The following is a 25,824-nucleotide window of genomic DNA, read 5'->3' on the forward strand; positions in this document are numbered from 1 at the left end:
CGGTGTGGGGTTGATGGTTGGGACGGAGTCAGAAAGGGTCTGGGGTGGAGCCAACCCTCATCGCACCTTTCCCGTCTGCAGTCGTTTATGCTGTCAGACAAGGCTGCCTCTGGACTGATGGAAGCTGTCCCCGGGCAGGCCCCCTGGAGCGACCTGCTCCTCTGGGCACTGCTGCTCAACAGGGCTCAGATGGCCTTGTACTTCTGGGAGATGGTGAGTGCTGACTTGATCTCTGATTCTACTCTCTCCTACATTCCTGTCCTTTATTTCTACCGGACTCCAGTGCCTGAGCAGGAAGGTTCTGGTACCCCCACTCACCTCTCCATTTTTTTTTTAAGTTTTATTGATTTATTTTTAATTTTGCCCATACTCTGCAGCGTGTGAGATCCTAGTTCCCGGACCCGGGATCGAACCCTTATCCCCGCCCACCCTCGCATTGGAAGAAGGAATCTTAACCACTGGACTGCTGGGGAGGTCCCCCTCCATTCTTGATATATGACTCTGAGTGCTGCTTCTTTCTCCTGCCTCTCCCACTATGCATTTCTTGTAACTCGATTCTTCCATTCACCATGTATGCTGGGTATTTACCCTGTTCATGCATATGCATCGGGGCTTCTCCCAGGCGGTTTAGCCGTAAAGAGTCTGCCTGAAATGCAGGAGATTGTGGGTTGCATACCCCGGTAGGCATGATCCCCAGGAGAAGAAAATTGCAACCCACTCCAGTATTCTTGTCTGGGGTCCCACCGATGGAGGAGCCTGGCAGGCTACAGTCCACGGGGTCACAAAAAAGTGGACATGTCTTAGCAACTAAACACCACCAGTATATATGCCTCAATCTCATCCTTTCAAATAGTTGCCTCTGTGAGGAAGTTAGCTGTTACCTGAAGATGATGGGATGTCGTTTCACCTTAACTGTTCTTGCAGTTTAGAAGCATTGTTGTGGTTGCAATGCAGAAGCAGAGAAAACTAGAGGCAAGGACAGCGCCTGGGAAAGTAAGCTGGGATCCTCCAGGCAGCCAGGATGGGGGCCTGGACTAAAGCTGAGGTGTTGGGACGCATTTGAGAAGTTTAAAAAGAAAGTCATGAAATTCAAGTAGGATCAGAGATAGACCTTATTTTTGTGTCAAAGAAATATCTTGACAGGAGTTCTTCAACTTTGGATTGTAATCTGGTCATCAGCTAAATATAGATTTTTTTAAAAAATTGAGATAAAGGTTCATCAGTGTTATAGCATGTGTTAGAATATCCTTCCTTTTAAAGGTTGAATACTATTCCATTATATGGATATACTATATTTTCTTTATCTGTTTATCTGCTGCTGGACATGTGGATTGTTTTGACCTTTTGACTCTCGTGGAAAATACGGCTATGATTAGTGTATGAACATCTATTTGTGTCTTTGCTTTCAATTATTTTGAGTACATATCTGAGAGTGGAATTGCTGGACCATCTAGGTTTCATTTTTTGAGGAACTGCCATACTGTTTTCCATGATGGGGTTACCCTTTAAATTTCTACCAGCAATGCACAGTTATTCTAGTTTCTCCATATCTTCACCATCAGTTGTTACTTTCTTTTCTCTTCCCCTTTTTTTCCTCCTTCCTTCTTCTGTCTCTTTCTTTTTTATAATTGTCATTCTAATGGGTGTGAAATGGTACCTCATTGTGGTTTTGATTTGCATTTTCTTAATGATCGATGATATTGAGCATCTTTTCATGTGATTCTTGGCGATCTATATATTTTTGGAGAAATGTCTATTCAAGTCTTTGCCCATTTTTAAATTGGGTTGTCGGTCTTTTTTGTTGGTGAGTTTAAAGAATTCTTTATATGTTCTGGGTATTAATCCCTTATTAGATATATGATTTGCAAATACATTCTCCCTTTCTGTGCGCAGTCTTTTTCTTCTATTGATAGTGTCCTTTGGTGCACAAAAGTTTACATTTTGATGAAGTCCTATTTGTCCTTTTTATTTCTTTATTTCTTGTGCTTTAGGTGGCATATCTAAGTAACCATTGCAAAATACAAGGTCATAAAGTTTTATCCCTATGTTTCTAAGAGTTTTATGGTTTTGTAACTATCATATATAATTATTTGATCTTACATGAGTCACTTCTGTCTTGCTGATTTTAAAACTCTCTTTGTGTTTGGCTTTCAGCAATTTGGTTATAATGTTTCTTTCTTTTTTTTTTTTTGCTTTTTTTAATTTTTTAAATGGTTATAATGTTTCTCAGTGTGAATCTCTTTGAACTTATCCTACTTGGATTTCTTCATCTTCTTGGAAGTATAGATTCATGTATTTCGTCAAATGTGGGAAGTTTCAGTCTGTTATATCTTCAGATATCCTTTCTGTCTCTTTCTCTCTGTCCTCTCCTTTTGGGGTTCCCATTATGCCTGTGTTGGTCTGATTAATGGTGTCCCACAGATCTCTTACGGTCTGTTTATTTTTCTTCATTTTTTTTCTTTCTGCACCTCAAGCTGGATAATCACAGTGGACCTAGCTTACAAACTCTTTCTTCTGCCTCCTTAACGCTGCTCTTCAGCCCTTTAAAAGAGTTTTTCATTTCAGTTATTGCACTTTTCAGCTCCAGAATTTCTACTTGGTTCCTTTCTGTAATCTCTATATCTTTATTTCTTTAAAAAAAAATCTATTTATTTATTTGGCTGTGAGAGGTCTTGGTTGCAGCAGGCACTATTTTCAGCTGTGGCGTGTGGCATCTAGTTCCCTAACCAGGGATTGAACTTGGACTCCCTGCACTGGGAGTGTGGAGTCTTAGCCACTGGACCACCAGGGAAGTCCCTATATCTTTATTTCTATTCTCTATTTTCTGAGACATCGTTCTTCTGGGTTCCTTTAGCTCTTTGTTCATAATTTCCTTTAGCTTTTTGAGCACATTTAAGACAGTTGATTTAAAGTCTTTTTCTAGTAATTCCAGTGACTCAGCTTCCTAATTTCTTTTGTCCTGTGAATGGGTCATACTTTCTTGGTTCTTTGTAACACTCATAATCTTTTGTTGTTGAAAACAGGACATTTTGACTATTATAATATGGCAACTCTGGAAATCGGCTTAGCTCCTTCCTTCAGGGGTTGTTGCTGCTGCTTGTGGGTTGTTGTTTGTTTAGTGACTTTTCTATTTTTGTAAAGTCCATTTTCTTTATTATGTATGACCACTGAAATCCGGTTCTGTTAGCTTAGTGGTCAGATAGTGACTTGACAGAGATTTCCTTAAATGCATGTAGGTGGGGGAATAAAACTCTCCCACTGTGCAAACTGGCTGTTTGTGGAGCTGTCTTTCAACACTTGGGTAGGCTGTTTACAATTCTGCTTTAGCTTTAGCTTCCTGCTTTGGCTGAGCCTAAAGGTCAGCCAGAGGTGAAAGCTTAGGGGTTTCCTTAGTCTTTTCTGAGCACGCATCCAGTCTCTGTCGTTTGCAGTTTTCTAGATTTCCTGGTATATACAGCAGCTTTTTAAAAAAAATTTTATTTATTTTTGGCTGCACTGAGTCTTTATTAACTGTATTCTTGGTTGCTCAGTGGTAGAGAATCTGCCTGTCAATGCAGGAGACACGGGAGACTTGGGAAACGCGGGAGACCTGGGAGATGTGGGTTCGATCCTTGGTTTGGGAAGATCCCCTGGAGTAGGAAATGGCAAACCACTTCAGTATTCTTGCCTGGAAAATTCCATGGACAGAGGAGCCTGGCGGGCTACCGTCGATGGGGTGGCAAAGAGACATGACTGAGCACGCACGCACACCACAAGTTGTTGCCGCACAGCCTTTTCTCTAGCTGCAGCGAGTGGGCTCCATTCTAGTCGTGCTGCGTGGGCTTATTGCCGTGGCTTCTCTTGTTGTGGAACGCAGGCTCTAGGTGTGCAGGCTTCCGGCTCTAGAGCAGATGCTCAATAGTTGTGACACATGGGCTTAGTTGCTCTGCGGCATGTGGGATCTTCCCAGACCAGGGATCGAACCTGTTTCTCCCGCATTGGCAGGGGGATTCTTGTCCACTGAGCCACCAGGGAAGCCCCACGTAGGAGCTTCTTAAAGCCCTCACTCCCCCAAGCATCCCCTTTCCCTGCTGCTTCCCTCTGCCCTCCTGGGTTGTTCAGAGTATCTCTCGCTTGCCTTGACTGTTACTATTTGCATCAAGGAGCCAAGGCTAATATGTTTGTCTTTAATGTTTTTAAACACCACTTGGGAAGCCACTCCTGCTCTGAGGGAAGCTGCAAGAACAGTGAAACAACCGCCAGCCCTTGAGCCGCCCCTTCAGAGAGCCACCAGCTAGGTTGATGCACACAACCACAGTTATTTAAGAGTAAGATCTGGGCCTTCTCTGGTGGCTCAGTGGTAAGGAATCAGCCTGCCAGTGCAAGAGTCATGGGTTCCATCCCTGATCCGGGAAGATCCCATAGACATTAAAAAAAAAAAGAGTTAAGATCTGAGTTGTTCCCTCAGCAGAACAACAACCTGCAGCAGAATATGGGCTATTTTTTTCAAGGCAACCACTGTGCTGGGGAATTGGCAATGATAAGTAGATTAGTTAAAATGTCACAGTGCTCTTTTACTGAAATCTTTCTTCATTAAGCATTCTCCTGTTTGTTGTAAATTTTATGTTAGATTCCAGAATTCTGAAAAAGCTGATCCTGACAGTTTTTTCTTTTTTAGCCAGCTTATTTGTTGCCGTTGTGGAGGGACCAAGTTTTGAGGTTCTCTCCAACTGAGGCGACTTAGCATGCATGCCTGCACTGGAGAAGGCAATGGCAACCCACTCCAGTGTTCTTGCCTGGAGAATCCCAGGGATGGAGGAGCCTGGTGGGCTGCCATCTATGGGGTCGCACGGAGTCAGACACGGCTGAAGCGACTTAGCAGCAGCAGCAGCCTCTGCCATCTCTCTCAACTTACTAGGTGGCTCAGTGATAAAGAATCTGCCTGCAATGCAGGAGACTCAGGTTCGATCCCTGGGTCGGGAAGATCCCCTGGAGAAGGGAATGGCAACCTACTCCAGTGTTCTTGCCTGGAGAATCTCCTGGACAGAGGAGCCTGGTGGGCTACAGTCCACATGGTCACAAAGAGTCGGACTGAGCATGTAGCTATCTTTCAATAGGTCTGGCCAAGACGTGAGATGCTGTCTTCCTTTTTCCTCTGCCATTTTAGGTGACACTTCTGACTGCTTCTCGGCTCTGATGTCCTTTTAATTCCAGCCCAGCCCGGGCAGTCTCTGAACCATCTGACTTCTGACATGTTCCCTTGACATCCAGTTTCTTCCAGATCCATCTGCAGACATCCTTGGTTCCTGATTTCCTTGGTTAATTTCTGATGACCTCTGGCCTCTGTCCCTTCCCTTGATCACAAGCTTTCCTCCCATCTTCTCTACCACCTCCATGAATCTCACTTCAAACTCTGTCCCTACCCATGACCCCATGTCTCTGTCTCTCCAGGGTTCCAATTCTGTGGCCTCAGCTCTTGGGGCCTCTTTGTTGCTGCGAGTGTTGGGGCGCCTGGAGACTGAGGCCGAGGAGGCGGCGCGGAGGAAGGAGCTGGCGGCCAAGTTCGAGGGGCTGGGTGTTGGTGCGTGGGGTATGGGTGCCTGGGGGCACTACAGGCAGCAGCCAGGAAGGGGGGTTGTAAGTCTCCCCCTTCCTTCTCTAGTAACCCTGCCCCTTCCCCTGCGATCCCCTCAGCTCTTCCCTCCCACTGTCTTCCCACAACTCTTCCAACCCAGACCTCTTTGGAGAATGCTACCGCAGCAGCGAGGAACGGTCCGCCCGCCTGCTCCTTCGGCGCTGCCCACTCTGGGGTGATGCCACTTGCCTGCAGCTCGCCACACAGGCGGATGCCCGTGCCTTCTTTGCCCAGGATGGGGTACAGGTGAGCATCTGAGACACCCACACAGTCCTCAGCTGGACTCTGGGAAGTCTGGAGGATGAGCCCCTGCCATGGTCTTGACCATGGGCAGTCTGTGGTCTTGACCCCCTTCCTGGAGACCACCCCTCCTCCAGAAAATCTTAGCCCTCACCCAGAAAGCTTGCTCTTCCCCAAAGAAGCCCCACGCCGTGCCACAGGAAAGCCAACCTTCCCACAGCAAAGCACACCCTTCTAGAAAGTTCTATTCCAGGAATTCCTGGTGCTTCAATGCCTAGGACTCTGCGTTCCTAATGCAGGGCGCCTGGGTTTGATCCCTGGTCAGGGAGTCAGATCCTACATGCCGCAACTAAAACATCCCACGTGCCACAGCTAAGACTAGACACAGCCAAACAAATAAAACAAACAAATATTTTTTAAAAAGTTCTATTCCAGGGAATTCCCTGGCAGTCCAGTGATTAGGATTCTGTGCTTCCACTGCACGGGGCACAAGTTTGAGCCCTGATCAGGGAACTAAGATCCTGCATGCCTGTGCAATGTGGCCAAAAAAAAAATTCTATTCCAGATACAGGAATACTGGTGACTTTAGTAGGAAGTCCCGCCTCTCACACAAGAAGTCCTTCCCACTTCCCTGAGAGGTCCCCGTTTCCAGGTTTCAACAATCAGAACGGCATCACTGGACAATTACCTAGTGTTCCAGGTGGAGACAAACTCTGGTTTAGGGAATCCTACCCTTCCTTTGGGAAGCTCTGTGTGCCCCTCTGTCTCTCCCATTCTGCTAATCCTGACATTAAAAAAAAAAAAAAGACTTATTTATGATAATTGGGAGTAAATTTCGTACCTCATTATTTGTACTCAGCCCCGCATTTTTGCATTCTGGTTGTCAGTTTCTACTTTCTTTCTTTTTTGGGGGGCACACAGTGGCACGTGGAAATTCCCTGACCAGGGATCGAACCCACGCCCCCTGAAGTGGAAACGTGGAATCTTAACCACTGGACTACCCACCAGGGAAGCCCTTAATCCTGACAGTTTGAAACTCCTCTTGGTTTCCTTAGTCTGAATCTGACAGGGGCTCAGTGAGTCCCACCCAGAGTACGAGGTTTGCCTACGCAGCAGGGAGTCCCACCTTCACTTGCTGGCACTTCAAGTACTTTCCCAGAGTCCTTTACTCTGAATGATGGTTAAACTCCTGGGTTCCAGTTTTCGCCCCTTCCGTAACCTCCCTGTACCCCATCTATGGAAAAGGAGAAAATAATAGTACCTGTCCTCCTGGGGGGCGGGGTGGTGAAGCTTAAGTGAGCTGATCTGTCCGAAGTGCTTAGCCCAGTATCTGGTGTATTGTGTTAACAAATGTTGGCTGTTTAACTCTACTAAAATCTGCGACACGTGGTCCTGCCTTTGACCCTTTCCGTCCCCCCCGCCCCCAGCCCCACCACTGCAGGGAGCATTTGCCCTGGGCTCTGGAGCAGGGTCCAATCCTTGCCTGGGGTCTTCGGGAGGGGGTTGCGGGGGAGATTCAGGCTCCTAATCCTCCCCACCCCCGCAGTCTCTGCTGACACAGAAGTGGTGGGGGGAGATGGACAGCACCACGCCCATCTGGGCCCTGGTTCTTGCCTTCTTTTGCCCCCCACTCATCTACACCGACCTCATCACCTTCAGGTCAGTCCCTGGGGTTAAATTGGCAGGAGGCGGGATTGGGGGTGGGGTGGGGCGATCGGCCTCTCCTTCCTGCTCAGTTCTGGCCGCCTTTCTACGTGGTCTGTCTAGTGCTTTGCCTAACCATGTTCATTCTTTCCCTCCCCCAGACTGGGGGCACGTTGTGGGAGGGGAAGCTTTCGGGGGACTCTATACGATTCCTCTGCTTTCTGACTAGGGCTCTGGGGGCAGGTCGCTTTGGGGTAATTCCTCTCCTTCCTGCCATGTCTCTGGGTGCTGAGTTTGGGTCTCTCTGGAGAACTCCTCTCCTACCCTCCCTCTCCCCTATTCCTCACTCTGGGTGTCCCTCCACGCCAGGAAGTCAGATGAGGAGCCCACGCAGAAGGACCCGATGCTTGACGTGGATAGCGACATCAATGGGGAAGGGCCTGTCGAGTGAGTGAAGCAGCAGCACCTCGAAGGGGTGGGGGCACCCGGGGCAGCCCCAGGAGCACCAGGCACTGGGAACAAGGCCAGAGGGGAGACGTGGGGCTTTAGGAGATGGGGGTTTCTTGAAGCCACTGAAAACACCGAGGAGGTTTCCCAGATGCCAAGCTCAAGGCTTGGTTCTCGGTTTGGTTCTGCTGCCAAGGAGTTCCTCACTGGCAATCAATTTGCTTCATGTTACATGTATTTCTGTCTCGACAGAGCAAGTAGAACTGGGTGGATTTGGTTCATTTAGGGATCTTTTGCCACTTTTATTTTTCTGTCTCCAAGAATTTTGCTCTTAATCTCCGTGCTGTGGTACCCATGAAGGTGTTTTCAAAATCAGAGCCCTAAGCAAATGCAATAGAATACTTACCAATCTTCGGTAATTCTGCAGAACAGAGGCATGAAGGACTTGGTCCTGAGTCGAGCAGACCTGGGTTCAAATCCTGACTTTGACTTTGTAAGTGGCTCCACCCAAGAGCCTCAACTTTCTTTTCTATAAAAAGAAGGTTGTACGGTATTAGTCAGGTTCGGTTGGGTGATGCTACAGTGATGAAGCATCCCAAACTCTCAGTGGCTGGCAACAGTGAGGACTTTGTTGTCATTCATGCTCCGTTTTGGGGTTGTCTGTGGCTCTGCTCTACATGGTCTCCACTTTGGGATAAGCAAGCACCTTCTAGCTGAGATGTTGTCGGTTTCATGGTAGCAGGAAAAGAGACAAGAACCGGGTATGTCAGTCTCAGTCATGTCTGACTCCCTCCAGGCTCCTCTGTCCCTGGAATTCTTCAGGCAAGAATACTGAAGTAGGTAGCCATTCCCTTCTCCAGGGGATCTTCCTGACCCAGAGATCAAACCTGGGTCTCCAGCATTGCAGGCAGATTCTTTACCGTCTAAGCCACCCGGGAAGCCTCAATGGCAACCAGGGAGGTACTGGATCTTAAAGCCTCCACTTGGAAGTGACACGTCACTTTTGCCCACATTTCATTGGCAAAAACTAGTCATATGCTAATTCCTTAGCTCCTAATTCTCCCACTGGGAGGGACCAAAATATTTGGTCCATAGTAATACAGTATACTCATTCGCAGTTAAGAAGATCCCCTGGAGGAGGAAATGGCAACCGACTCCAGTATTCTTGTCTGGGAAATCCCATGGACAGAGGAGCTTGGTGGGCTACAGTCCATGGGGTCACAAAGTCAGACATGACCGAGCAACTAACATATACATACACACACACACATCTCTACTTTAACCACTTGAATAGGAAAAGGGAGGAACCTCAGCCCGAATATTCTAGAAGAAAAAAATGTTTCTGGTAACTGTTAGAAACAGAGTCAGGCTGCCAGAAGTCTGTAAAACACACCGCCTACTGTGAAGTCAAATTTAATTATAGTATGTATACTTTTTTTTTAGATAATGCACAAAGAATATAAAATATTTGTCAAGGTAGAAGAGGAAACTAAAAAAAAAAAAAAATCGGAAATAAATTTGATAGAAGGTTCCAGTGTCAGGATCCATAATGGTGTCCTTGCCTGGTGAGTTCCCAACATTTGTACCATATGATAATGACAACAAGAGATGATGGGGACTTCCCAGGTGGTCCGGCATCTGGGACTCTGTGCTTCCAATGCAGGAGGCCTGGGTTCCATCCCTGGTCAGGGAACTGGATCCCACAAGCCACAAGTAGGACTTTGCATGCCACAACTAAAGATCCCAGTGAAAATCGAAGATCCCGCATCCTGCAACTAAGACCAGGCACAGCCAAATAAGTACATAAAAATAAATATAAAAAAATAGATGATGCTATAGAACACTTACAGTGGGCAGCCAGTGTACTAAACCATTTTGAAATCAGCCCATTTACTTCTCTCAACAACTGTATGCTATCGTGTCTACTGTTATCCCCATTTTACAGATGAAATAACTGAGGCATTAAGTCACCCACCTCAGATCATGTGATTGACTGGTCAGTGGTGGGAGGTGGGATTTGAACCCAGATCTTCTTGTTCCTAAATCTGTGCTCTTAGCCACTGTGGAGAGCCACCTTCCTGGAGAACTTTCTTAAAGGACAGATTCCTGGTGCTCCCTCAGTGAAGCATCCAGGAATCTGTGTGTGTCTTGCTTGGATTTAAGACGCCAGACTTTGGGGAGCACTCTGACCCACCACATATTTTTGTTCCCAGGTCTATATTTTCCTGTTACTGGAGAGCTAATTCTCCTTTCTTTTTTTAATTTTTATTTTTTCAAACTCTTTATTTTTGGCTGCACTGGGTCTTCTTTGCTGTGCGAGGGCTTTCTTTATTTGCCATGATGGGGGCTGCTCTCTGGTTGCCGTGCGCAGGCTTCTCATTCTGGCGGCTGCTCTTGTTGTGGAGCGCAGCCTCCAGGAGCCTGTATTCCCTGCACTGGCAGACGTTAACCCTGGACCACCAGGGAAATGACTAGTTCTTCTTTCTGCACCTCACTTTCTTTACCTGTTATTGTGCTTTCTGCTTATTTGTTTTAGAACAGCTTTAGTGAGATATAGTTCCCATACATTCAGCTCACCCACTTATGGTGTACAATTCTCAGTCGTTTTTGGTATATCCACAGGGTTGTGAAATCATCACAAAATTAATTTTAAAATATTTTCATCACTGCAGCACGAAATCTCGTATCTATTAACAGTCTCACTCCCCTCTCCTCCCTTCCCCAGCCTCAGGCAACCACTAATTTATTTTCTGTCTCTATGGATTTGCCTGTTCTGGATATTTCATGTAAATGGAGTCATATACTACGTGGTATTTTATGACTGGTTTCGTTAACGTAGCATCATGTTTTCAAGATTTATCCACTGTGTAACATGTATCAGTGCTTCATCCCTTTTTAATTGCTGGATAATACTCCATTGTTTGAATCCGCTACCTTTTTTTATCTGTCTGTTCATCAGTTGATGGACATTTGGGTTGTCTCCACTTTGGGGTTTCCTTTCTGCTTTTATTTTTTTTTAAAGACAGGATGCCTTTCCAAGCCAGTTTATTTTTCCTGTTAGCTTTCTGAATTTATTATTAGTAGTAGTATTCATTTTGCTGTTTCTGATTTGAGATCAGAATTAAGAATTAGGATGTAACTGGGAAGAGTATCAGAACTCAGGTGAAAAGGGCCAGAGATATGAGTGGACCAAGAAGGTTAGAATTCAGGTAGGGCTATACAGTGAGAGATCAGATATCAGGAAGGAAGAGTTAACTGAGAAAATGCAGCTGGATAATCTGCAATTGGTTGTGGGTCAGAAGTTAACTTTCAGGGTGGAGTTCCATGAAGGAATCTGGTGCTCTTCTAGATATGAGGAGATGCAAGAATTGGGTTCATAAGATCAGCACCTGAAAATATCTATCTGAAAACCTGTTCTGCCAGTTTTCCCCAGAGCACAGAGTGCCTCATTCTTGCTCTCCACCCTGAATTCCCTTCAAGGGATGTTGAAGGTCAGCCAGCTGCAGCAGCGCCTGATTTAATCCTTGAGCAGATGTGTGCTCAGTCACTTCAGTGTCCGACTCTTTGCAACCCCATGGACTGTAGGCCACCAGGCTACTCTGTCCGTGGAATTTTCCAGGCAAGAATACTGGAGTGGGTGCCATTTTCAGTGCCATTTCCTTCTCCAGGGGATCTTCCTGACCCAGGAATCCAACCCGCATCTCTTACCACTAGTGCCACCTGGGAAGCCCTGTAGAGGTAGATGGCAAGTGCCAACTGTAGTTAACAGAATTGTCAAACCTGGGGAACCGAGGTCGCGAAATGAGGAGGTCAGAGGTTATATATGAGGGCCAGAGGTCAGGTAGATGGTCCAAGGTCAGACAGAGAGCCAGAGATTGTGAGGGGGAAAGAAGAGGGACTTGGAGCCAAAAGCCAGAAAAGAGTCAGAAGTCAGGCCAGAGGCCAGAGGCCAGAGGTCAGAAGGGTGGGGAAAGTCAGGGGTGGAAGCTCAGCAGTGTTGAAGGTAGATTTCAGAGGTTAGATCAGGGGTCAAAACTCGAGAAGATGGAGGGCGTCCGAAGGCGTGAAGGTGGGGATTGACTGGAAAGCGGGATGAGGAGGGTCAGAAAGCTGAGTCTTGATGGTGGTGAAAGTCAGGTGCAGAGATCAGGGTGAGCCCTCCTCCCTTCTCCCCCTTTCTCCCGCACAGGGCCACAGAGCCCCCTGAGAAGATGCCCTTGGGGGTACTGAGGCCGCCCAGACGCAGGGACTGCTGTGGGGGGTGCCTGCCGCGCCTGCGCCGCTGGCCGCAGTTCTGGGGGGCGCCGGTGACGGCCTTCATGGGCAACGTGGTCAGCTACCTCCTCTTCCTGCTGCTGTTTGCGCGCGTGCTGCTCATCGACTTCGAGCCGGAGAGGCCCAGCGTGCTGGAGCTGCTGCTCTACTTCTGGGCCTTCACCCTGCTCTGCGAGGAGTTCCGCCAGGGCCTGGGCAGCGGCCTGGGCAGCCTGGCCATGGGGGGACCCGGGACAGACTCCCACCGGGCCCCACTGCGCCGTCGCCTGCAACTCTACCTCTCCGACGCCTGGAACCAGTGCGACCTGGTGGCCCTCGCCTGCTTCGTTCTGGGCGTGGGCTGCAGGTGAGTGCCCTGCGACGTTGCATGCCCTGCCCACGACCTCTGACCCTTCCTTCCTGGGGGTGGGAGGGTGGGGATGGGAGGTGAGGGGCGGAGTTAGGGGCCTCAACTCTTGGCTTCTCTGCAGCAGGCAGCAGCTAAATCCAATTCTGCTTCTTCTTTTCTTTTTTTTTCATTGACATGTAATTGATGTACAATATTATATCAGTTGTAGGCATACAGTATTGTTGTTTAGTTGCTAAGTCGTGTCTGACTCTTTGCGACTCATGGATTGTAGTCCCTCAGGCTCCTCTGTCTATAGGATTTCCCAGGTAAGAACACTGGAATGAGTTGCCATTTCCTTCCCTAGGGGATCTTCCTGACTCAGGGATCAAACCTGCATCTCCTGCATTGGCAGGCGGATTCTTTACCACTGAGCCACCTGTGGTATCCGTTACAGATATACAGTATGGTGGTTCACAATTTTAAAACAACTCCACTTTTTTTTTTTTTTCTTAAAAAAAAGTGTTTAAAGAACATATGAAAGTGAAAAGACAAGTTGCAGACTGTGAGATGATATTTAGAACAAAACCACCAAGAATCGGGATCCAGAGTATAAGAAGAGCACCTACCAAAAAATATATAGAGGCACGAGATCAGTGAACACAATAAATTAAAAACTGGGACAGAGAATATGAAAAGACAGGTGATAAAGTACATGTGCCATTAGATATGAAAGGTGCCCAACATTTTTTCTTAAAAAAGCTCAGATCCCACCTTGATTGAAAGTACTGGCTAAAGATGTTCTGTAAGTCGTTTGCTCACACATGGGTATCTGGCTTTGGGGCTGATGGGGTAAAATGAGAATCCCACTGCTCTTTGTTCTATTAATAGATCTGGACTTCACAAGACGTTTCTCTAGTCCTCAGCCTGGCCCTGCAGCTGCACCCCTGTCCTGGCCCCCAGACACCAGGCCACACACCGAGAGCCACCCTCACATTCTCCCTCTTCTTCCTCTACAGTCCTTGGTCCCAGGCCCCATCCTCGGGTCCCCTGACTTCCTCTGTCCCATCCCCAACTCATCTCCATGGCTGCCTGTCCCAGCTGGACCCTCTCGCAGCTTCCTGGACCCCATTCTCTTCCCTCCCTAGTCCATCCTCTACAGGGTCTGCAAGGGGCCTTCTATACCCAGGGCTGGCCTCTCAGAGCTCCCTTGCTTCTCGGGGCTCCCCGGCACCACGCCACAGTCCCTGGACCTGGTCTGGGTCTGCCCTTCTCTGCAGGGGTGCCTCTCTGATTCCTTTCTCTCTTCTTCGTCTACGCTTCAGCCTCTCTGAGAACTACTTGCAATTCCTTCTTCACAAGGCCAGTGGCGTTGACCTTGATCCTCGGTATTTTGAATCTGCATGATTATAAAATGGTAATCAGAATTCGACTGACAGATTCTTATCAAGGAAGTATTTTCTAGTTACTTTAAACGGCCTTGATCAATTTTATATTGCAGGGTGGTGAAAGCAGCTTCAATTATTTTCTTTTTCAGTTTCTGAAATTACTTCAGTTTGATTACTGTTCAAGTTAAGTTTTACAAGTATTCGGTTCAGTGTATGTGTTTTTAATCCATTTCAGATTTTGATAAAATCTGCTCAAACTATGTTTGTGAATTTTACTTTGTGACTTTAATTCTGTCATGTCTGATTTTCCTGGGTCAAATTTCATAGTTTTAAATTTCATCAGGGAAGCCTGAGTGTTTTATCAACTTTTTACTCCCTGATAAATCAGGGTTTCCCTGATAGCTCAGTTGGTAAAGAATCTGCCTGCAATGCAGAAGACCCCAGTTTGATTCCTGGGTTGGGAAGATCCCCTGGAGAAGGGAAAGGCTAGTATTCTGGCCTGGAGAATTCCAAGGACTATACAGTCCATGGGGTCGAAAAGAGCTGGACATGACCGAGTGACTTTCACTTTCACTTACTCCATAAAAATCTTGACTTTCTGCTTATTTCTTAGCTAATTAATAAAACAAATTGTGGGGAATTACCCTGAAGTATTTTCTGTTGCCCAGGTTGGGATATATGTGTAAATAATGTTAGTTCGGCACACCACTCCAGTTCTCTTGCCTGGAAAATCCCATGAGCCGAGGAGCCTGGTGGGCTGCAATCCATGGGGTCACTAAGAGTCGGACACGACTGAGCGACTTCACTTTCACTTTTCACTTTCATGCATTGGAGAAGGAAATGGCAACCCACTCCAGTGTTCTTGCCTGGAGAGTCCCAGGGACAGGGGAGCCTGGTGGGCTGCCGTCTATGGGGTCACACAGAGTCGGACACGACTGAAGTGACTTAGCAGTAATGTTAGTTCATTTCTTCTATAGTTTCCAGATCATGTTGTGTGGTGCCCAGAGAGAAGGCAAAGGGAAGATCAAAATATTCTTGGGAATACATTGTTGTTTTTGGGTCTTGGCACATGCTGTTCGCCCACCCTGAAACACTCTTCCCTCCTCTCCTTGGCCAGGCCAGCCTTCTGTACTTCCTTTCTGCCTCAGCTTTACTGTCTGTCTCTGAAACTCCTTTTTTCTTCTCAGACTCTGGGTCTCTCCTTTGTGTTCCCCTAACATCCTGAGAGCTCCCCGCCATAGAGATTAGATCATGGCTTTTGCGTCTCTCTTCTCAATGCAAGATTATAAACTCCTCAAGCCCCGTCTGTCTCATCTTCCAGCAACTAAAAACATCTCTGAATATAGTCTATTCCTAAAGAAATGCAGAAGGACATCCTTATTGAACAAGATTATGTCCCAGTGTAGAAGAGAATAAAACAGAAACCAATTATCTTCCTCAGCCATTGCAAGATTTCTCCTTTTTTTTTTTTTCCCAAGCTTCCTCCTTTTCTCTGTAGTTACCTCCATCAACAGTTCGGTGAACATCCTGCCTGTTCTTTCTCTATGCATTTACATACTTCTTTTATGCACAGATATTATACACAGAAGATACTATAAGTTTTTTAAAATTCGTTCTTTTATTGAAGGATAATTGCTTTACAGAATTTTGTTGTTTTCTGTTGAAGATACTATATGTTATGTATTCTTTTGCAACCTCTTCTTTTTCTCCATAATATGTCCCTGACATTCTTTCCATGTTAGTATTTGCAAATATTCCTTATTCTTTAAAAATGCTGCATCCAATTCCTGAAGAAGGGGCTTTAGCCAATCATTGGCAGCTAAAGCAGCCAGGAAAGCCTTTTCCTTGCCAGATTTAATGAATGAATGAATTCTTTTCATGAGGCAGTGGGACAAAGATTCTGAACTTCAAGAGAGAGAATCAGACCAAATATTTCTCTCTAAAGTGTCTTTCATTTTCTACTTGAGATAACATGAAGTTTTAATCAGATATTAGCTGCTCTGAGTCCAGTACTCTGATGATATATTTTTTAAAAATAAAGTATTAGCTGTTAGGACATGACTGCTTTTGAAGACAGCAAAGAACTTTGTGGTCACAACCTAGTGACTATTTGTAGGGGATGAAGGGTCCTGACGCCCCCTTTCATAATTTGGACAGTTGACAGCAATGACCCTCTATTCTTTTAAATATTCTGACACACTGAGAGGCATGGTTCCTCTGTGCTGTGTTAAAAATGGTACAAAGTCCCTTGAAATGAATAATTTTTTCAAACAGCAAGATAAGAAAGTTTTATAGAACACTGTGCTTCTGTTTATTCCTCATGTTTTGTATCAAGTATCTTCTGAGAGGAAAGGACTAAGGCCATGTGCTGACGTTCTTTAGGAATCCCACTGATATTTTAGATATTTTTGTCAAGCTCATCATGTTCTAGATGGGGGAAGAATTATTGCATGGGGAAAAAAAAGACCAAAAATCTCAGTTTACACAGGACAAATTTCCAGCATTCTCCAGAATTGAATGCATGAACTGTTTTATTTTGCCAGTCCCTTCTGGATGGACATTTCAGTTGTTTCTAATTTTTTATTATTCCAAAGTTATACAAGTTTACATCCTGGACGTACATTTTGTGAGTCAAAGGGCAGGTGTATTTTTGAGGTTCATTGCTTTCCTTGGAAAAATAGCTTCTTCCAGCTACACACCCACCATCTGGGTAAGACACTGCCCCCTTGAGGACATGCTTGATGATACCCGATATTTTCAATCTGAGAGTTTGTAGCTCTCCATTTAACCTTTACATGTTTTGCCAATCTGATGGGTAAAAAGGACCTCTCCTTGTTTTAATTTATGCATCCAAGACTCCTAGGTGGTAAGTTGGGCACCTTTCATATCTAATGGCACATGTACTTTGTCACCTGTCTTTTCATATTCTCAGTCCCAGTTAATTTATTATGTTCACTGATCTCGTATTGATTATCCAGTGGAAGTGAGAAATAGATTCAAGGGCCTAGATCTGATAGATAGAGTGCCTGATGAACTATGGAATGAGGTTCGTGACACTGTACAGGAGACAGGGATCAAGACCATCCCCATGGAAAAGAAATGCAAAAAAGCAAAATGGCTGTCTGAGGAGGCCTTACAAATAGCTGTGAAAAGAAGAGAAGCGAAAAGCAAAGGAGAAAAGGAAAGATAAGCATCTGAATGCAGAGTTCCAAAGAATAGCAAGAAGAGATAAGAAAGCCTTCCTCAGCGATCAATGCAAAGAAATAGAGGAAAACAACAGAATGGGAAAGACTAGCGATCTCTTCAAGAAAATTAGAGATTCCAAGGGAACATTTCATGCAAAGATGGGCTCGATAAAGGACAGAAATGGTATGGACCTAACAGAAGCAGTAGATATTAAGAAGAGGTGGCAGGAATACACAGAAGAACTGTACAAAAAAGATCTTCACGACCCAGATAATCACGATGGTGTGATCACTCGCCTAGAGCCAGACATCCTGGAATGTGAAGTCAAGTGGGCCTTAGAAAGCATCACTACGAACAAAGCTAGTGGAGGTTATGGAATTCCAGTTGAGCTATTTCAAATCCTGAAAGATGATGCTGTGAAAGTGCTGCACTCAATATGCCAGCAAATTTGGAAAACTCAGCAGTAGCCACAGGACTGGAAAAGGTCAGTTTTCATTCCAATCCCAAAGAAAGGCAATGCCAAAGAATGCTCAAACTACTGCACAATTGCACTCATCTCACACGCTAGTAAAGTAATGCTCAAAATTCTCCAAGCCAGGCTTCAGCAATACGTGAACCGTGAACTTCCTGATGTTCAAGCTGGTTTTAGAAAAGGCAGAGGAACCAGAGATCAAATTGCCAACATCCGCTGGATCATGGATAAAGCAAGAGAGTTCCAGAAAAACATCTACTTTTGCTTTATTGACTATGCCAAAACCTTTGACTGTGTGGATCATAATAAACAGTGGAAAATTCTGAAAGAGATGGGAATACCAGACCACCTGATCTGCCTCTTGAGAAACCTGTATGCAGGTCAGGAAGCAGTAGTTAGAACTGGACATGGAACAACAGACTGGTTCCAAATAGGAAAAGGAGTACGTCAAGGCTGTATATTGTCACCCTGCTTATTTAACTTCTATGCAGAGTACATCATGAGAAACGCTGGGCTGGAAGAGGCACAAGCTGGAATCAAGATTGCCGGGAGAAATATCAATAACCTCAGATATGCAGATGACACCACCCTTATGGCAGAAAGTGAAGAGGAACTAAAGAGCCTCTTGATGAAAGTGAAAGTGGAGAGTGAAAAAGTTGGCTTAAAGCTCAACACTCAGAAAACGAAGATCATGGCATCTGGTCCCATCACTTCATGGGAAATAGATGGGGAAGCAGTGGAAATGGTGTCAGACTTTATTTTTTTGGGCTCCAAAATCACTGCAGATAGTGACTGCAACCATGAAATTAAAAGACGCTTACTCCTTGGAAGGAAAGTTATGACCAACCTAGATAGCATATTCAAAAGCAGAGACATTACTTTGCCAACAAAGGTCCATCTAGTCAAGGCTATGGTTTTACCAGTGGTCATGTATGGATGTGAGAGTTGGACTGTGAAGACAGCTGAGCGCCAAAGAATTGATGCTTTTGAACTGTGGTGTTGGAGAAGACTCTTGAAAGTCCCTTGATCTGCAAGGAGATCCAACCAGTCCATCCTAAAGGAGATCAGTCCTGGGTGTTCATTGGAAGGAATGATGCTAAAGCTGAAACTCCAGTACTTTGGCCACCTAATGCGAAGAGTTGACTCATCGGAAAACTGATGCTGGGAGGGACTGGGGGCAGGAGGAGAAGGGGACGACAGAGGATGAGATGGCTGGATGGCATCACGTGAGTCTGAGTGAACTCCGGGAGTTGGTGATAGACAGGGAGGCCTGGCGTGCTGCGATTCATGGGGTTACAAAGAGTCAGACATGACTGAGCGACTGAACTGAACTGATCTCGTGCATGTATATACTTTTGGTAGGTGCTCTTCTTATTGGAGAAGGCAATGGCACCCCACTCCAGTACTCTTGCCTGGAAAATCCCATGGACGGAGGAGCCTGGTAGGCTGCAGTCCGTGGGGTCGCTAAGAGTCGGACATGACTGAGCGACTTCACTTTCACTTTTCACTTTCATGCATTGGAGAAGGAAATGGCAACCCACTCCAGTGTTCTTGCCTGGAGAATCCCAGGGACGGGGAAACCTGGTGGGCTGCCATCTATGGGGTCAACAGAATCGGACACGACTGAAGTGACTTAGCAGCAGCAGCAGCAGCTCTTCTTTTACTCTGGATCCCAGTCCTTGGTGGTTTTGTTCTAAATATCATCTCACAGTCTGAAACTTGTCTTTTCACTTTCATATGTTCTTTAAACATTTTTTATTCTTTAACTTTTCATTTTGAAAAACCCTTAGACTTATAAAAAATGTTGCAGAAACAGCACAAAGAATTCCCATACACCATTCATCCAGATCCCCCAAATGTTAACATCTTACATTATCAAAACCGGGAGATTTTATTTAAATTTCATCAATTGTCCACAGATGTCCTTTTTCTGGATCAGGAGCCAATCCAGGATTCCATGTTGCCTTTAGTTGTCACGTCTCCTTAATTGTCTCTAATCTGGGACAGGTTTGCAGTCCATCTTTAACTTTTACAATCAGTCCAGACTAGTTATTTTGTAGAATTTGCCTCCATTGGAGTTTGTCTAGTACTTCCTTAGGATCAAATTTAGGCTATACATTTTTTGGCAGAGAATTTTGCCTTTCTCTGTCCATCATATTTATGTTATCTCTTAATATGCATAAATTTTATATTTCAAAGTAGTTAACTTTTCAGTATTTTCTTTTGCCATGATTTTGTGTCTTGTATATAGGACTCTTTTTCTTAATGACAGTTATCTTATTTCAAGTTCATGAAGAAATTCTTCTATATTTTCTTATTAAGATTTGATGTCTTACCTTTAACTTTAGGTTTTTAATTCCTTCAAAGTTGAAGTACATGATGATGCAAAATAGGGATATAATTTTCGTTTTCCCCTTAGGGATTGCTAACATTATTCACTGTTTGACCTTCTTCTGTGAATTGTCTGTCCTTAACCTTTATCCATTTTCCTGTTAGGTTCATTGTCTTCTGCTTACTGGTTTGCTGGAAGGCTCCATATTTTGCCATTTATAGGTTGGGCAAATATACCTGCAGTTTTCCCAACTTGATGTTATAGGGGCCTCCCTCCCAGCTTTTTGCTAAGGCCGTTTTTCATACAGCCATTATTTAATGGGTACCAGCGCCCTGCGAAGCCCTGCTTGGCAGTCTCACGGTGCCAAATTTTGAGTAAACCCCAGGTGAACTGGAGTGGGGAGTGTCCCAATTCTGGCCCTGGAGAGGCCACATTCTCGCCTTCAGTCTGGTGTTGGGAAGACTCGGGGCTTTCTTTGCACCCTGTAACCCTTGAGTGACGTCTGCCGCGTCTCCCTATACCCAGGCTGACCCCGGGCCTGTATGACCTGGGCCGCACTGTCCTCTGCCTTGACTTCATGATCTTCACGCTGAGGCTGCTGCACATCTTCACGGTCAACAAACAGCTGGGGCCCAAGATCGTCATCGTGAGCAAGATGGTGAGGGGTGGGGTCGCGCTCGTGTGGGCGGGGCCTGAGGATGAAAGGGGCGGGGCCAAGAAGCTGTCATGGATTCGCTGTAACTGGGCGTCTGGTGAGGAGGAGGGGCTTAGGGTACTGGGGCGGGGCTAGAGTAGGGAAGGGCGGGGCCAGGCTTGGTCTCATCTTCCTCTTCTGCAGGTGAAGGATGTGTTCTTCTTCCTCTTCTTCCTCGGCGTGTGGCTGGTTGCCTACGGGGTGGCCACTGAGGGGCTCCTTAGGCCCCAGGACCGTAGCCTCCCGAATATCCTGCGCCGTGTCTTCTACCGGCCCTACCTGCAGATCTTTGGGCAGATCCCTCAGGGGGAGATGGACGGTAAGGAGGATGAGAGGACCTGACATCCAAGTGAGCCCCCCTCCACCTCCCCTATCTCTGGGTCTCTGACCCTTCCCTCTTTTTTTTTGCGTCTCTGTCCCCCTCTCTTTCTGGGATTCTGTCTCCCTCTCCCCGGGGCTTTGCTCTCCTCCACCCTCTGGACTTCTGTCTTCCTTAGGTCCCTGTCCCTCTGGCTCCATCTCTAACTGTCTTCCTTCACAGTGGCCCTCATGGAGCACGGCAACTGTTCACTGGGGCAGGGCTCATGGGGGCACCCCGAAGGGAACCTCTCTGGCAAATGCGTCTCGCTTTATGCCAACTGGCTGGTGGTGCTCCTCCTTGTTGTCTTCCTGCTGGTGGCCAACATCCTGCTGCTCAATCTGCTCATTGCGATGTTCAGGTGAGTCCCTACTTCCCTGGTGGCTCAGACGGTAAAGAGTCTGCCTGCAATGCGGGAGACCCGTCTTTGATCTCTGGGTTGGGAAGATTCCCAAGAGAAGAAAATGGCAATCCACTCCAGTATTCTTGCCTGGAAAATCCCATGGACGGAGAAACCTGGCAGGCTACAGTCCATGGGGTCCCAGACAGTTGGACACAACTGAGCGACTTCACTACTGCTCTCTGATGATCTGGCCTCATGCATGACCCTTGACCCCAGAGTGACTCTTGATCCCAGCTTAACCCTTGACCCCAGCATGATTTTTGATCCCAGTCTAAGTAATTCTAGTTTTAGTCTCTGAACTCCGATTAAAATCTAATGCTGGCTTGTTCCCAAATCCAGCCAGAGTGTGCTCTTGACCTGGACTTTGGAATCTGATCTGCTCTCTGAGTCCAGGCTGAAGATTAAAATTTTTTAAATTGTGGCTATATATATATAACATAAAAACTGCCACCTTCTCCATTTTAAAGTGTACAATGCAGTGACATTAATTACATTTATAACGTTATACAGCCACCACCACTATTTCCTAAACATTTTCATCACTCCAAACAGAGTGTGTAACCATTAAGCAAGGGATAACTTCTCATTTTCCCCTCCCTTCCAGTCCCTGGTAACCTCCACTTTACTTTCTGTCTCTATGACTCTGCCTCTTGGAGGTAAGTAGAGTCATACAGTATTTGTCCTTTTGTGTCTGGCGTAGTGTTTTCATGGATCACTCCATTCTTTTTTATGGCTGAACAATACTGATGTACTGATAAAAGGCATTTAGTTGATCCATTCATCTAATGAGACTTGGGTTGTTCCATCTTTTGGCTATTGGGGATAATGCTGCAATAACATTGGTGTTTACATATCTGTTTGAGTCTCTGTTTTTATTTCTTTTGATTTTATTTCTAGAATAAAATGCTGGGTCATGTGTTAATTCTGTGTTTAGCTTTTCCACATCCTTACTAATAGGTGCTTTCCGTATTAAGAGGTTATAGACATCCTAGTGGGCATGAACTTGTTATTTCATTTTCGTTTTGATTTGCATTTTCCTACTGACTAGTATTCTTGACTGGAGAATCCCATGGACAGAGGAGCCTGGCAGGCGACAGTCCATAGTGTTGCAAAGAGTCGGACACGACTGAAGCAACTTAGCATGCACACATCCCACTTATAATCCTTTTAATATGCGGTTGAATTAGTTTTCTAATATATTCTTGAGGATTTTTTCATGTATATTCATAAAGGCTATTGGTCTATAATTGTGATATTTTTATCTGACTTTAATTTCCCTGGCGGCTCAGATGGTAAAGCACCTGCCTACAATGTGGGGACCCAGGTTCGATCCCTGGGTGGGGAAGATCCCCTGGAGAAGGAAATGGCAACCCACTCCAGTATTCTTGCCTGGAAAATCCCATGGACGGAGGAGCCTGGTAGGCTATAGTCCATGGGGTTGAAAAGAGTCGGACACGACTGAGTGAGTTCACTTTCACTTTCACCTTGGTATCATCATGGTAGTTCTGGCCTCACAGAATGAGTTGGGAAGTGTTCTCTCCTCTTCAATATTTTAGAAGAGTTTGAGAAAGATTGGTGTTAATTCTCTTTTAAATGTTTGGTAAAAGTCACCAGTTAAGCCATCTGGTCCTGGGCTTATTTTGTTGGGACATTTCTGATTAGTGATTCAATCTCTTTACTTGTTATAGGTCTTTTGAGATTGTCTATTTCTTCTTGAGTCAGTTTAGGTAATTTGTGTGTTTCTAGTAATTCTTCCATTTCATCTAGGTTGTCTAATTTGTTGGCATACAATTATTAATAGCATTCTCTTATAATGGTTTTTGGCTTCTCAGGTGGTGCTAGTGGTAAAAGAATGTGCCTGCCAGTGCAGGAGACCTAAGAGACACTGGTCCCATCTCTAGTTGGGAAAGATCCCCTGGAGAAGGAAATGGCAACCCACTCCAGTATCCTTGCCTGGATGGACAGAGGAGCCTGGTAGGCTACACATAGGGTCGCAAAGAGCTGGACACGACTGAAGCGACTTAGCACACACATAATGGTTTTTAGGAGGATTCTATAATGTTGATAGTAATGTCCCCATTTTCATTTTTTATTTTAGTTACTTGTGTCCAGGCTGACTTGTGAACCTGACTCCAATCTACCTAATTCGTGTTAGCTTTCCCAACTTAATCTCTAACATCCGACTCTGGAGCCTCCTAACCCAGCTACCAAATGCCTCTGACTTTATTAATCCTGACATCTGCCTTCTGCCTTGGGTTTCAAACAGATATTGCCTGACAGGTAATCTTGATCTGCTTTTCCAAGGGGCGCCTCTACCTCTAGTGACTCTTGATCTCTGGTCCCTACAGCCATACCTTCGGCAAAGTGCAGGGCAACAGCGACCTCTACTGGAAGGCGCAGCGCTACAGCCTCATCCGGGAATTTCACTCTCGGCCCGCACTGGCCCCGCCTCTCATTTTCATATCGCACGTGCGCTCCCTCATCCATCGATTTCGCAGGCGCCGGGCGCGCTTGCCACCATCCCCAGACGTCGAGCATTTTCGTGAGAGCCCGGCTTGGCCCAAAAGAGAAAAACTCAGGGGGCGGAACCTGGAGAGAAACAAGAGCATGTATATACAGGAGGACGCTTAGGAGCACTAGTGGGCAGGGCTTAGTCTGTCAAGGGGCTGGGCGTGGGGTATTAGTGGAAGACCAAAAACGCTGAGGAGGTGCAGTCTGGGAGATCACTGAAGCTCGAGGTTTTGGGTGGGGAAGCTGGGTCTAGGAGCGGGCGTGGCCCGAGGATGGGCAGTCCCTTTGACTCTATTCTGGCCCCACTGTCCAGGGGTCCACCTCTCGAAGGAAGCGGAGCGGAGGCTGTTGACGTGGGAGTCAGTGCAAAAGGAGAATTTCTTGCTGGCGCGTGCTCGGGACAAACGGGAGAGCAACTCTGAACGTCTGAAGCGCACGTCGCAGAAGTGAGGGCGGGGCCTGGCTCTGGGCGGGGCTTCTGTCCTCCGGGATCGATCTCTTGATTTACTTCCTACAAAAGCCCAGGCTAGAGGCGAGGCCTACCAGGGCAGCGTCCTGGAACGCTAGGGAGGAAAGCAGAGCTGCGGGGGGCGGGTCTTTCAAGGTGTGCGGGGCTGGTAGGCTGCTGGCACCCACCTAAAACCCTGGATCCCCAGGGTGGACACAGCACTGAAGCAGCTGACACAGATCCGCGAGTACGAGCAGCGTCTGAAAGGGCTGGAACTGGAGGTGAGGGCTCCGGGCCAGGCTGGAGGAGGACGGCTAGGGTGAGGGGCAGCAGACTCCAGCCGGGTGCCCGGATGTCTTCCGCTGCTCCCCAGGTCCAGCACTGTACCCGCGTCCTGGGCTGGGTAGCTGAGGCCCTGAGCCGTTCTGCATTGCTTCCCCCAGGGGGACCACCCCCCCCAATCCCACCTGGGCCCAAAGGTCAGTGTTTACCGTCTACTTGTGTGTATGTCTGGCGTCTGTCACCACCTACGTCTGTGTCCTTGCTTTCTGGGTCTCTTCCCATATCTCAGTGTTTCTCTCTTTCACTGGCCTTCCTTTGCCCCTGGTTCATTCTTGGTCTCTTTTGGGCTTTTTGTGCATCTTTCTTTTTGTCAGTCTCTTATTTTTTCTGCCCTCCTCTCTATGCCCATCGCTTCTTTTCTCTCCTCTCTTCCCCCAGACTGAGCCCTGCTGGTGGACGTCAAGGAGTAGCTGCCAGAGGGAGCTTTGCTCCCAGAGTAAGGCCTAGCATGTCCTTGACTCCTGCACCTGGCGACCTTGTCTTTGAGGTGAACCGGATGCCCGTGGACTACCACCTTGGATGCTGTCAGGGTCACTCATGCAAACCACGGCAGGCCTGGCTCCTCCCAGAACCAGCCCTACTCTGGGAGGATGAGCCTCTGGAGCCCAGGCGTTCCCTCTCTGAGGGCTGTATCACAGCCCGCTGGACTGGAGAAGGCTACCGGGTCCTTGTGGCAGAGGGACCAGAGTCCAATCACAGCTCCCCACACTGGGGAAATAAAGCCATTTGAGAGGAGTAGGGTCTGAATGCTGGATTCTTTGGGGAATTGGCGGGTGGCTAGATCCTTTTGGGATGGCAGCTGAAGCGGGGGGTGTGTTTGGGGTCCTTGGTCCATTTGCTACTACTGCATTTCAGGTCTCACCGGGGCTGTTTCTTCCTCTCAGCCCCACTACTCCTGTCTGACTCAGGCCCAGCACCTCTTGTCTGCACTGCTTGATGACTCTCACTTCAGTGGGACAAGAACCCCATCCATCTGTACCCCCCAACACCCATTCCTGCCTACCAGTGCAAAAAGAACTTGGAGATAAAAAGCAAATTATTTCCTGGAGGAGGGGTGGGTGGGCACTGTGTACATCTGCTTTGGCAATAGGGGAACAGATGATGCAAATTTGAGTAGATAACTGCATATGTGTCTTTAAAAAGTC

At 46.6% G+C, this 25,824-nt stretch overlaps 1 protein-coding gene across 5 annotated transcripts in view; it reads left to right on the forward strand.

The window, feature by feature from the left end:
- TRPM4 (transient receptor potential cation channel subfamily M member 4) overlaps positions 1-25,414 on the forward strand; it is a 42,993-nt gene extending 17,579 nt beyond the window's left edge. For all 5 annotated transcript variants that reach the window (XM_019978483.2, XM_019978484.2, XM_070771451.1 and 2 more), the window contains 14 exons: positions 82-213; positions 5,431-5,560; positions 5,715-5,860; positions 7,401-7,513; positions 7,868-7,945; positions 12,135-12,566; positions 20,449-20,581; positions 20,762-20,936; positions 21,159-21,336; positions 23,727-23,920; positions 24,203-24,335; positions 24,546-24,618; positions 24,711-24,816; positions 25,058-25,414. In XM_019978483.2, the coding sequence (XP_019834042.2) occupies positions 82-213; positions 5,431-5,560; positions 5,715-5,860; positions 7,401-7,513; positions 7,868-7,945; positions 12,135-12,566; positions 20,449-20,581; positions 20,762-20,936; positions 21,159-21,336; positions 23,727-23,920; positions 24,203-24,335; positions 24,546-24,618; positions 24,711-24,816; positions 25,058-25,062 (2,028 nt within the window). In that variant the 3' untranslated portion in view covers positions 25,063-25,414. The remainder of the gene's footprint in view (positions 1-81; positions 214-5,430; positions 5,561-5,714; positions 5,861-7,400; positions 7,514-7,867; positions 7,946-12,134; positions 12,567-20,448; positions 20,582-20,761; positions 20,937-21,158; positions 21,337-23,726; positions 23,921-24,202; positions 24,336-24,545; positions 24,619-24,710; positions 24,817-25,057) is intronic.
- The last annotated feature ends 410 nt before the right edge of the window (positions 25,415-25,824 follow it).

The sequence above is a fragment of the Bos indicus genome, chromosome 18 (assembly GCF_029378745.1).
Source record: "Bos indicus isolate NIAB-ARS_2022 breed Sahiwal x Tharparkar chromosome 18, NIAB-ARS_B.indTharparkar_mat_pri_1.0, whole genome shotgun sequence".
NCBI lineage: Eukaryota > Metazoa > Chordata > Mammalia > Artiodactyla > Bovidae > Bos > Bos indicus.